This window comes from Magnolia sinica, chromosome 18 (genome assembly GCF_029962835.1).
Source record: "Magnolia sinica isolate HGM2019 chromosome 18, MsV1, whole genome shotgun sequence".
In the NCBI taxonomy this organism is placed as follows: Eukaryota; Viridiplantae; Streptophyta; class Magnoliopsida; order Magnoliales; family Magnoliaceae; genus Magnolia; species Magnolia sinica.
Genome location: NC_080590.1, coordinates 34,332,905 through 34,345,463, shown reverse-complemented (window position 1 = coordinate 34,345,463; position 12,559 = coordinate 34,332,905). Strand labels below are relative to the sequence as shown.

Sequence of the window (12,559 nt, the reverse complement as noted above, 5' to 3'; positions counted from 1 at the left end):
CCAATGGATAAAATCCGTTGTTCAATCTGCAATGGATAAAGTCTGTCGCAGATTACTAACAGATAAGATCCGTTGCAAAAAATAAAAAATCCGTCGCTGAAATTCGAAAAAACCCACTCGAATTAGTCGTCATTAAAAATATTAGTGACGGATAAGGTCCGTCGTTAATATGAGTAAAGCAACGGACCTAAATCTGTCAATTTTCAACTTGTTTAGAAATTAGCGATGGATTTGGTCCGTCGCTAAAATATCTGTAAATGAAAAAAAATATCATCAATTTTTTTTTTTTTTTTTTTTACTATTTATTTTGAATCTTACACCTAATAGTCATTCAAAAAATAATTCACACAATTGTTTAATAAGAATCCCACTCACAAATTTGATAACTCAATTCAATAAAGAGGAAATGGCCTAAGTGGGGTTAACCCAAACAACAATTCCCATAGTTTCTAAAGTACATGCTCTTCCATGGCCTCTCAAAAGAAAAAAAAAAGTTCAAAAAAGTTGGATACTACAGTAGATGGCATGACTTCAGAAAATAAATACTAACATTAGGATAATTAGAAATTTGGGAGATGCTTAATAATAAACTTTAGCTCATTCAGGAGCAAGTACTCGGCGAATGCTCAAATTAAACCTACATAAATTATAGAAATAATCAAAGACTATAAAGTTCTTCCATACCTCAAATGTCAAGTTACGGGAAGAAGGTGCCCATTCTTCAGCAATGCGTTTCTCCAAAGATTCTTCATCAGCATTCGGAGGGACCCAGATATCAAAACCTGCCTCTGCTTCAGATGGCTGCAGATTCATGAAAAAACCCTGCTCAAAGAAAGTACTCATTGGTGAGAACAGGGAAAACATTAGAAAATACCACATAACAACTTACAATCTACTTCATCAATGCATTATATAAGAAAGTTTTATTATTACACAGGGTTTGCATGTTTTGAAACCAGCAGAATCTACTCCTGCAACTAGATTACAATATTAATAAAAGCCACGAACCAAAGTTCACATGTACATAGGATGAACCTGATGCTAAGCCTTTGAAGGATTCAAAAATAAATCATAACGCCACATGAGAACATGGAAACAACATGAGGAATGAATAGTAAATTGTAAGGGGTGATTCTTCATATCAACAACTATTAAACATATGTTAGTTGAGCAGAAAGGAACCGTGAACCCTATTTCAAGGAATACCAAAAGCAATTCCCAGTCATCTATAAGTTGTAGCTCCCTATTTCGTGCAAAAACATAAAGAAGCATAAGAAAAAAAGGATAAATCTTTAGGGTCAACGACAAACCCACACTACTTAAATAGCCTGCATGAAACATTTTGTGATGTTGAGAAATTCAAAAGCTACAAAAGTTCATGTTGGACTGAAAGATTGTCACGCCTAACCCTTAAGAAACCTTTAATTTCAGATGCAAGATCATAACCTAGCTATATGCCTATACATCCCACATATTTTTTCCCCTTTTATTTTAGGCTTTCCTCCAACATCTTTGGTTTGGCCTTTCTTGTTTTTTGTTTTCAGAGTTACGAGTTGTGGTTTAGTTGCAAGTTGGTGTTGTGGCTAGCCTTTTTTTTTCTTTTAGTAGTTGTTGTTTGCTTCTTTCTTTAAATAAATTTTGACTTTTTCCTTCTTTTTTTATTCAAGTAACATGACAAGTAGAAAGTGAGTATTGATTTCCTATCACCGATCTTCTTTTTCTTGTAACATGACGTGTAGAAAGTGAGTAATGGTTTACTATCACCAGATACTAGCTAAGCTTAACACTCCATGAATATGTCAAGTGCATAGGACATTCAATCCATGCATGAGGTGGGCCCACCATGAATATCATCAAATAAAAAATCACATTGGCCTACTCATAAGATTGGATATTATGTATAAAAGCAATGGATAGCAGACCTGCCCATAAGAAACTGTGTGGCCTACCTGGTGCATGAGAATGAACTTCCTGTGACAACATGGCACCATGTCAAAAGAATAGCAATACACTAAAACCCTCATCTTATAATTTGAAAACAAAATCCAAATAGGAAGTGAGAAGAGACACCACATAAAGGAAATGGACTCCCATGTCACCATCTGCACATCCATCTCTCATTTACATGTGTGTCATCAAGGCTTCAGAAAATTCCAGGTATTATCCAATAAGAAGCAGATCAACCAGGACAAGTCAAAATCACACTGAAAACGATAATAGAGAGGGAAGAAGAGACTACAAAACTCCTTGGAAGGATAGCTGATCTTGTAAGGTATCAAAAATGGATGTGGCTGTTGCATTTTGCGCAAAGGTTAGCTTCAAACGGCCAAGCAATTCACTATCATTTGCCTAAGATGTAGCATCTGCATACTAAGCTTAAAAATCCATCAGCAGTGCACAATGTATCAATTTAAAGAAAATGACAGTAATGAAAACATCCATAGAACAATGTATCAATTATGTTGAGGCCCATCACATAAAACATTTTGAGGCTAGCACTAGCGTTGAGCGAGATCGAAGGATGAAGCAGGATCTCGATCCCCAAGTTCCTCTAGAAAAAGCTCTGCTGACGAGCATCAGACATAGTAGGTTTCAAGGCCGTAGAGTTATTATTGAAGCACATGTAGACGAAAGACTATTTGGGCTTTATCCGGTGATGGACCTCCTGTTAGACGCTGGGTGGGGTCCCATGTTCGAAGGCAAGTCACGTGGGTGTGAGAGTACTGTCCAAGCCTTCTACAACCACATACAAGATCCACTGCTGGAGCCCCTACAGTTCACTAACCCCGTGGAAAGGCGGGAAGCCATTGTCGATGTTAGTGTGATATCCCGAATCATGGGGATTCCGCGTGGAGAGGTATATGCTAGCGAGAAGAATCTCAAAAGTATACGAGAATGAGATCGCCGCACGCAATTTCTTTGCCTCCCAGTGACCGAGACATCTCATGACTTCCGCCTACGCCACTACATATTCACATGCAATGTGTATCCTAGGTGGAGCAATTGCAGCAAATGCATGTGTTTAATGGTGGACTTCCTATACAGAGCTGGGCAGGGAGACAAGCTGTGTCTGCCTACATACGTACTACTACAGACAGTCCAGACCGCACGTGCCATTAAGATGGATATTTCACTCCCATTTGACCAACTCATATGCAAGCTTGCCCGTGAATTCGGCTACAGACTTAACGAGGATGAGCTTACGCCGATCCATTTCATCAATGACACCACACTCAACAACATGGGCATTGGACCGCGACAACTTCAAGCCCGACGTGATGAGTATGGTGACGAGATGAAGAAGAGGAAGGGAGCAGTGACGAGGAGGAGGAAGAAGAATTTGAGGAAGTCAATGAAGGTGAGGAAGTGATGGTGAGGCAAGTGATGAGGAGGAGCAAGAAGAAGAAGAAGAGGAGGCCCAAGACTCTGATGGGGGCCCTCCTCCTGCTACACATGAGCACCACCGTGGTTGAGTTACCTTAGAAGCCTGCTTGGCTCAGCATGAGGAGAACCAAGTCGCCCTGAGATAGGAGGTCAGAGAGACTCGGGCCGAAGTGAAGCAAAAGCTTGGCGAGAGTCAAGCTTACATGAAACAAAGTTTAAGAAGGTGTCTTGCTCCTTGAAAGCTCTCCTGTGCTGTATGCAGGACAAGGGTGCTCCTCCACCATCACCAGATTCGGACGAGTAGTCCTATGTTGCAGTCGTCTTTGGGTTTTCCTTATTTTTCTTGCTTTCTATGTTATAGCCTTGATAGGCTTAGTAGTAGGGTAGAGTTGTTGGTGTGTTTTAGTGTTTAAAGCTTTGTTAGATTAGCTCACATGCATCTTCTGTCATGATCCATGTAAGACGACATTCATGTATTGTGACAATTTTGGTTAAATGAAATGCATGAAGCTTCCTTTGTTATGGACTGTATGAAATTTTTGACAAATTAAGTAACCTTGTTCTGAATCTCACTCATGTTGCACCCTATGTTATATATAGTGAATGCCACCTAAGGCCACTGGAGTACGACACATCTTACCTTTGGTAAATCGAGTGATGGGGCACGTCCCCTAAGCGATAGCCACATGGACCCTAGTTTGAGCCCGAGTCACAAGACTATGCTGGATTTTCTACCGACCACTAGCCCCACAAATGGGCCAACACCTTTTGCACTACTGGTTCCAGAACAGAACTGTGCGTCTACCTCGATGCCACACTTGCCTTAAGCGGCTTCTCCTCCTGATAGGTTGGAGCAAATGATGCTCCTTATGCAGCAGCAACAACAAATTTGGACCACCATTGCGAGAGCTCTTGCCTAAAATATGAATGTGGCCCCGCCTGCACCACCTGTGTACCCTACTGGAGACATGAATGCCAGCGGCTTATTTGAGTGATTCCAGTGCTTCCAACCTCCCACTTTTGCGGGTACTCATAGACTCGAGGAGACCGAGAACTGGCTTGACCGCATCTCTAAGATGCTGTAGCCACTGCATTGTACTGAGACAGAGCACATTGAGTTGGTTACATACATGTTTGAGAAGGAGGCTAGTCTATGGTGGGACAACATCCTACAGATGGTTGCTGCTGAGTATGTATGGACGTGGGAAGCTTTTGAGACCCACTTTCATGGGAAATACTTTCCCCTCACTTACTACAATGAAAAGGAGGGAGAGTTCTTCCCCTTCGACAGGGAGGGATGACTGTAGCAGAGTATGAGAACTGCTCTACGGAGCTGGCCAGATACGCTCCTTTGATACTAGTAGACGAGTCAATGCGAATGCGAAGGTTTTCTGTGGGTCTGCAACCTGAAATACATACGAAAATGTGTTGCGCTAGCATTCCCAACTATGCTGAGCTAATGAACATGTCCCTGTGAACTGAGCAGGATGGGGATAGATTGTCCCGTACACATATACCCATGGGTCCGAAGCCTCGACCTAATTTGCCGAGCAGACCGTTCCTCAGCAAGAGGCCATGTCCAGATTTGCCTCCTAAGCTCTTGGCTCACCGATACAGCCTAGGCAATCAGATGTGTGGTGCACCTACTCCAAGAGGTTGGACCATACTAACACTTACTGTTTTACCAGGATGAGGGACAATGACTTTACGCCGCCTCAGAAGATCAACCGTCAGTTACCTTAAGCTATCCCACCTCCACCTCTACGATCAGCACCGCCTGCACGGCCAACTTATTGGCCACCTGCACCTCGTTTTAGGCCACCTCAACAACCTATGGCAGTGCAGACGAATCGTCCTCAACAAGTTTGGGTGCACTCACTTGCAGTTGAGGCTTTCGAGACAGCAATCGTAGCACTATTGGCTTTCAAAGTCACATCACATATCTAAGGTATACCAGTCTTCCTATTGGTGGACACCGGGTCCACTATTTCAATAATATCATGTGCAACAGTTAAGCGACTAGCATTGAAAACTACTCCTATGGTTGGGATGAGACTCCTTACCGCCACAGGAACCATCTCAGATACTACCAAGATTTGTAAGGGTTGCTCGATAGACTTATGAAGCAGAACAATACTCGTTGACCTGATCATCGCCTCGTTGTGTCATTACGATGTCATCCTCGGTATATATTGGCTCACCAAGATGAAGGTAGAGATCGATTGCGATACTAGAGTGGTGACAGCCCATGGATCTTAGGGCACGACCTTTACTTTCCCAGTTCAGGTCAGTTGGTACTACCGTATTAGTTGTTATGCTACCTTACTAGAGAATGTTGATGGTCCGATACTTGAAAACACGCCTATAGTCTGAGAATTCATGGACGTGTTCAGAAATATACCTAGATTACCTCCTCAGCGTAAGATCGATTTTACCATAAACTTAGCGCCTAGTGCGACACTTATATCTCTACCGACGTATCGCATGCCTCCATGTGAGATGGAGGAATTGAGGAGACAGATCGATGATCTGTTGGATGCAGGCTTCATACGACCAAGTGCATCTCCTTGGGGAGCACCTGTGTTGTTTGTGAACAAGAAGAATGGATCACTGCGACTGTGTATTGATTATCGCAGGTAGAACCATGTAACAGTGAAGAACAAGTATCCTCTAGCTAGGATTGATGATCTGTTCGACCAGTTGAAAGGGGCACAATATTTTTCAAAGATCGACTTACAATCAGGGTATCACCAATTGCGTGTCAGGGATGAGGGCGTACAGAAAATAACATTTAGAACTAGATTTGGGCACTACGAGTTCCTTGTGATGTCATTTGGACTCACAAATGCACCGGCCGTGTTCATGGACCTTATGAACCGGGTTCGGCCATATCTGTACCGATTCATCATCGTATTTATAGATGACATCCTGATATACTCCAAGAGTCAGAAAGATTACGAAGAGCACTTGCGAGCAGTCTTTGATACTCTCAGGAAGAACCAGTTATTTGTTCAGTAAAAGAAATGTGACTTCTGGAAAGAAGAAGTTAAGTCCGTGGGACATGTGGTGTCCAAGGAAGGAATAGTTGTGGACCTTGCTAAGGTGACCGCAGTTCAGGACTGGGAGTAGCCCGGTTCAGTTACTGAAGTGACGAGTTTTCTTAGCTTGACAGGTTACTATTGCCGATTCATTAGGGACTTTTCCAAGATAGCTAGACCGTTCACTACCAAAAAAATGATCAAAGGCTACAGACTATTCTAGCTTTTGGCTACGACTATAAACCATAGCTCATTTGCTACGACTTAAAACCGTAGCTAAAAATGTCCAAATCGTAGCCAAAAACTAACTCCGCCAGATGTACATACAACCTTGGATACCTCATAAGGGACTCTACGAGGCTCATTAAAATGTGTGTACTCCATCTAATACGTTTATCCATTTTTTAAGATTATTTTAGTGCAGGAACCCAAAAAAGGAAATAGATCGAAAGCTCAAGTGGACCACATGATAGGAAAGAGTGGAGATTAATCTATTGATCGATGGTGTGGTTCAATTGGACCTTCAATTTGCCTAAATGTTGGGGTTATCTCTTGTAAAAAAATTACAAAATTAATGGACGGAGTGGATATATCGATTGCATCAAGATGGACCCCACAAAGCCCTTGACAAGGCCGTCCATCCAGATCCCGTCAAATGTGAGCCGTGGAGGGCCCGTTACGAATTGAGCAATGGCTACGGTCATAGTAGATTTTAGCTACGATTAAAAACTGTAGCAGAACCGTAGCAAGCAAAATTGTGAAAAATCGCACTGCCTTTTTCTTTTCCCCCTCTCACAAAACATCCATTTCCCTCCACTCAACCCTATTCCCTCTCATGTTTGACCCTCTCTCTCTCTCAATCTCCCGCCCCTCTTCTCTATCTCCCTCAATCTCAATCTCACACATCCCTTCACTATAAGAAAAAGCCGGTGATCATGGAAATCACCGGCAACCATCTAAAAACGCCCCTGCTTTTGAAACGTGGCTGCCGGTGAAAGGATGTGATTAAAACAGAAAACCCGAAGGGAATTTTTCATTTCCCTCTCTTATTGCGGGCGCACACTCCCTCTTCTCTCTCTCTCTTGTTCGGCGCACTTCTCCCTGCCCTCTCCCTTCCTCGATTTCTCTCTCCCATCTCGCTTGTCCCTTTGCCTTCCTCGATCTCTCTCCCTTCCTCTCCCTCCATCTCTCGATCTCCTTGATTTCCCTCCCTCCATCTCTCGATCTCCCTGATCTCCCTGAAAGCAGCCATTGATCGATCTCCCTCCAATAGCTGACGAGAATAGAAGAAATCAGAGCACATGAAGTGAAAGGTACTCTCTCTTTCTCTCTCATTTCCTCTTTTAATGGCCAGAAATTGGGCAGCAACCATGGCAGTGGCAACCATATCCGCCGTTGTCCATGGCCTCCTACATGTTTGAAGAAATGCTTCAACTAAGAATCCCTAGAATAGATGAAACATCCCTGTAATGGTAGTTTCCTAACTGTCCCCTTTCCATTTTAGGGCCTTGAAATCAACCCGATATATGGTAAATAACATGTAGTGAAGTTGCAAAAAGGTAGGTTTTTTTTTATTTATTTTTATTTTTTTATAGTTTTGGTATTATTGAATAATGCCCACATGGTCTTGAGCTTTATACAACTACAAATACCTTTCCTCATAATGCTGCTTCTCTCCCGCTGTTAGCTTTGTAGAGCAATGTGGGAAGGAGCAAATTGGATTGAATACAAATCTGGGTTTTTTTGAGTTTTTCTTTTGGTTTGAATTGTGTTTGAGTAGTTGGTTTTTGAGTTGTTGTGGTAGGGTTATTGTTTTTTATGGTTGTAGATTGAATAGAAATCTAGGTTTTGTTACTTTGTTTTGGTTTGGGTTGCTGTTTGGGAAGTTGGTGTGGTGGGATCTTGTTTTTAATGGTTGGAACTGAAATGGGTTGTGTTTGTTTCTTGATTTTGAGATCTAGGTATTGGAGATTTTAAGACATTGTAGTGGATTTTGCAGTGTTTTGGGGAACTTGTGTTTTGTTTGGGTGGGGAAAATCGCTCCAAGATTGGATATTTCAAATTGGTGGGTGAAGGAAACACAAAAGGGGACTCCAGTTATCGTTATGATGGAGAACCCAACTACTCGGTTGTGGAAATCAATAGCCCAAACGCTGCATTCCAGCAGGTCGACAAGGACAGGGGGAAGAAAGCCAAGTAGTTTACTTGATGTTCCTGCTCTTGATTGTTTCAGTTGGAGTGCCAAGTGAACTCCATCCTTCTATTTTGGCACTAGCTTAGAATAGATGATCCACTTGTGCAAGATCCAAGTCACTCATTAAGTGATCCCAATTTGTAGCTCCATGGTTTCAAAAATCAGACTTCTTTTGTTTTATTTATTTATTTATTTATTATTATTATTAAGGAAGCATATGTAGAGTTTAAGCACTTGCTTCTTGCATTTATATTTGACAAAGAAGATCGGACATCTCCTGTGGCAAATAATGTATTCATGAAGTTTATCTTTTTCAAAATTAATTAGATAGTTTCTGCCATCTTCGCTCTTGTTCAAAATTAATTTCTCTTGTGTTTATCTTGCACGTGATGTGGGTCCTTCGTTGAAGCAGTATTAATTTGCTGGAGAACATAGGAGGATGGTATTTTGAGGAAAAGCAGGTCCTATTAATTTTCAGGGATGCATGCAACGCGGTATTTGCAATACATTCTGATTCACCATCGATTGCTCATAGGTAAGGCCCTTTGATCCTTGAGCATTACTCTTTAACCTCTCTTTATGTTGATCTTCTTTTTGTTAATTTGTGTTGATTTATGATTTGAGAAGAACCCTGTTTGGTTCTGGTTGTGGTGGTTATCTTCTTCCTCTTAATTGCTCTTGGAAGGGTTATGAGATGTGATTCTATCTGTTGGGAGTAGATATAAGGTACTGATCCTAAGGAAATGTATAGTTTTTGGAGGATCTGAATTCCATGAATTTTGTATTGATGGTGTGGTGATCCAGTTTATTAAATCATTTGGAAAAAATAAACCATTTTGTTGGTCTACTGAGCCATGCTGTGGATGGAAATGTCATGAAGATTATCTCATTTTGGAAGATAACCAACCCTCAAATTTTGTATTGATGGTGTTTAGAAGAGAAATTCTAAGTGAAAAGGTAGACATCTGGGTAAGTCAATCATCACCCCGTATTTTATAAGAGACTAAGATCAGTCTATCATTTTTTGAACAATTCATGTTAATGGTGTATTTTAATTTGACATTATCTACTTAGTATAACACATTCCTTTTCTACATGGCTAGTAGATTTAGCATATGCTGCAATTGCCTGATTGTATACTTTACCAGAAAATATAACACTAAGAATTACATGGAAATTCACAATAGAGGAGATCAATTGCTTTAACTTGCATTTTTCTGTTGTCTTCCGATTCCTGCTTCCACTTTCATCACTAACATCTTTCTCATTCATGACTTCTTGGATATGATTAATATAGGGAAAAAATTACTATGTTGCATGATTAGAAATTGGAAAAATCTGAATTTTTTGTGAATAATATGGCTAAGGTTCGTAACATCTGCTACCAAGTAATAAAAATTGACTGCATTGAACCAAAGAAAAATAGAATAAACTAGATTTCTCTAGAAAATCCCTCATTTGAAGCTAGGTATAAAAAAATGGTTATGTAACAGTAACAGTGGGACCTCATTATGTAATAATAGGGCTGTAATGCCTGATCTGAAAATAAAAAAGGTTTGTAATGAGCCTATAATGGCTGTAACAGGTTTGTGATGGACTGATAATGGGGGCAATATTATTTTTTTTCTTAATTTTTTTTTAACTGTTATGGCCCCAATTGTATTGTCCATATGGCCAACCATTATGGCAGCTGTTACTGTTACTGTTACCGTTACCGAATACTTTTATTTGAATCCTCACCTAAGTGCACAAATCAAGGTCTTGTAGGGTTGTGACCATTTAGTAAATGGTACCAAAATGCATGCTAGATCCTAAATCATACATTATCTACCTTGGGTTGGATATGAGACCTTTTAGAACTGTTGTTGGCAATGTACCTCCTCCATATTTTGCATGTAATTTACCTTAGAAAGAAGTCTACTTATTTTCTTATCATAGTGCATCTGAGATCCTTGAAACTATCCTAAATTAGAAATATGGAATTCTAATTTAGTTGTTTCAATTTGAATTTGAAACTACAACAACTGAAATTCAGTCATCTACTCTTTATTGAATTGAATAACTGTAAATGAATTCAATCAAACATCCAAACATGGCCTAACTTTCATCCATTGAAATCCAATTCCTAATAATTTGAGATCTTTTAATGGTGAGGAGTGTAATATCACATATGATGCAGGAAATGAATTCTGCAACGGATTTCATGGTAAAAAGAAACCTTAGATTCATGATAATTGCCTAATAGCCATCATATCCAAGAAATGAGTGGAGTTGTAGTCTTTAGTGTCATAGTTTCATGAATTACCATAATATTGATGTTCCTGTTTCATTGAATTGGTCTCTTATAGGAGAGACATGAAATCCCCATTGCTCCGACTTCTCTGTTTCTATAAATACTAACTTCAAATTTTTGTTCTCAAGCAAAGGGCTTCGAAGAAGTTCCTACCTAAATAGTCTCAGTTGCCATTGTGTTGCCAGAGTTCTTAGCCAGCCTATGTCATGGTTCTGCCCACTGCAATGAATGCTACTCAAGGTGAGAACCACCTTTTTCATGCCGTGCGTCATCATCATCATCAACTAAGCCTTATCCCAACTAATTGGGTCAGGCTACATTAATCCTCTTCCACCATTCTATCAATGACACAAATCCTTTTTCATGCCCTAGATGTTCTCCAAAAGTGACTTGACAGGAAAGACATCAATGTGGAAGCTCACATACAATGCCTGTATGAATATATCTCATTAAAAAAATTTGTATCCAACAATTGTACTTAGTTCTTGACTACTCTTCCTAAAACTTAGCAACTTTATTGAAATTTCTTTCGGTTATGAATTTTGATTTTTAAACTCAATTGTTTTATTTCTTTTAGTTGGATTGCCTCAACTCTACAGTGCCATTGTCACAGACAAAATAGTAGGCATCACAATAGGTATGCCTCCAATCAAGAAAACCAAGAGATGGGTGGCTTTCCCAAAGGTGTGAACACCAATTGAAAAACATTCCACTATTATGTATGGTCACTCAACATTGGCCTTGTTGGATTACCCCAACAAATGTTGGATTACTAATTTGAGAAGGGTTACTGTCAACTTATTTTAATGAAGAAGAATATTATGTAATTAGTATTGGATTCTAGAGTTATAGTCGATTTTATTCTCATCTTTATACCATTTTTTTGTATCCACTTGCATGGACTATTGAGTTACTTCTTGTGTACCCTTTGAAATGATGAAGCAAGAATCTGCATTATGTTTGTTGCCATAACATATTACAACACTAGTTGTTTCAATGTTGCCATAACATATTACAACACTAGTTGTTTCAATGTTGCCATAACATATTATGTTTTGACCAGGAAATGGAACTAGCCAGCCATGATATCTTAGTGGGCAATGTAAGTCATTTTACCTCTTCTCATGATTTTGTGTAATATTTCTTTTTTCCTTTATGTTTCAATTTGTAATTTCTTTTAGCATCTAATTCTCTTCTTATATAACCTTATTAACTGTACTTTCAAGTTTATTACCAAAATTTATCAAATACTTGAGCCTTAGTGGCATTCTTTTTTTGTTCATCAATTGAAATTGGGGATATAGAACAATTGGGGATGCAACTGGAACAAGTATTTGTTGGCCCGCTACTTGTTTGGCAAGTATTTGTTGGCCCGCTAGTTGTGGATTTTTTGCAAGTTGACTATTTTAGATGATGTTTTTCTAAGGTTTGCTAAGCCCCATGTGTGTGCAGGGCATACCATCTACAAGCTATAACATCTGCCATCATGGCAGGAAGGTGGACTATTAGAAACAGGTGGATAGCTTAGAATAATTCTGCATTTTTTTAGCCATATATCTGTTTCATAATCTGTGGCTCACTTCATTATTGGATTGACCTAATTCTTTGACTGTGGACCTCAGCATAATGGGACCCTTGTGATGGATGATC

The 12,559-nt window shown here is 39.8% G+C and overlaps 1 protein-coding gene across 1 annotated transcript; it reads right to left on the bottom strand.

Moving 5' to 3' along the window:
• Positions 1-557: 557 nt before the first annotated feature.
• On the bottom strand, positions 558-2,333 carry LOC131233424 (uncharacterized). The gene is made up of 2 exons (XM_058230123.1): positions 1,923-2,333; positions 558-822 (listed from the first exon to the last, which is right to left on the bottom strand). Exons 1-2 carry the CDS (start codon positions 2,112-2,114, stop codon positions 598-600), a joined length of 417 nt encoding a protein of 138 aa, XP_058086106.1. The 5' UTR covers positions 2,115-2,333; the 3' UTR covers positions 558-597.
• Positions 2,334-12,559: the final 10,226 nt, after the last annotated feature.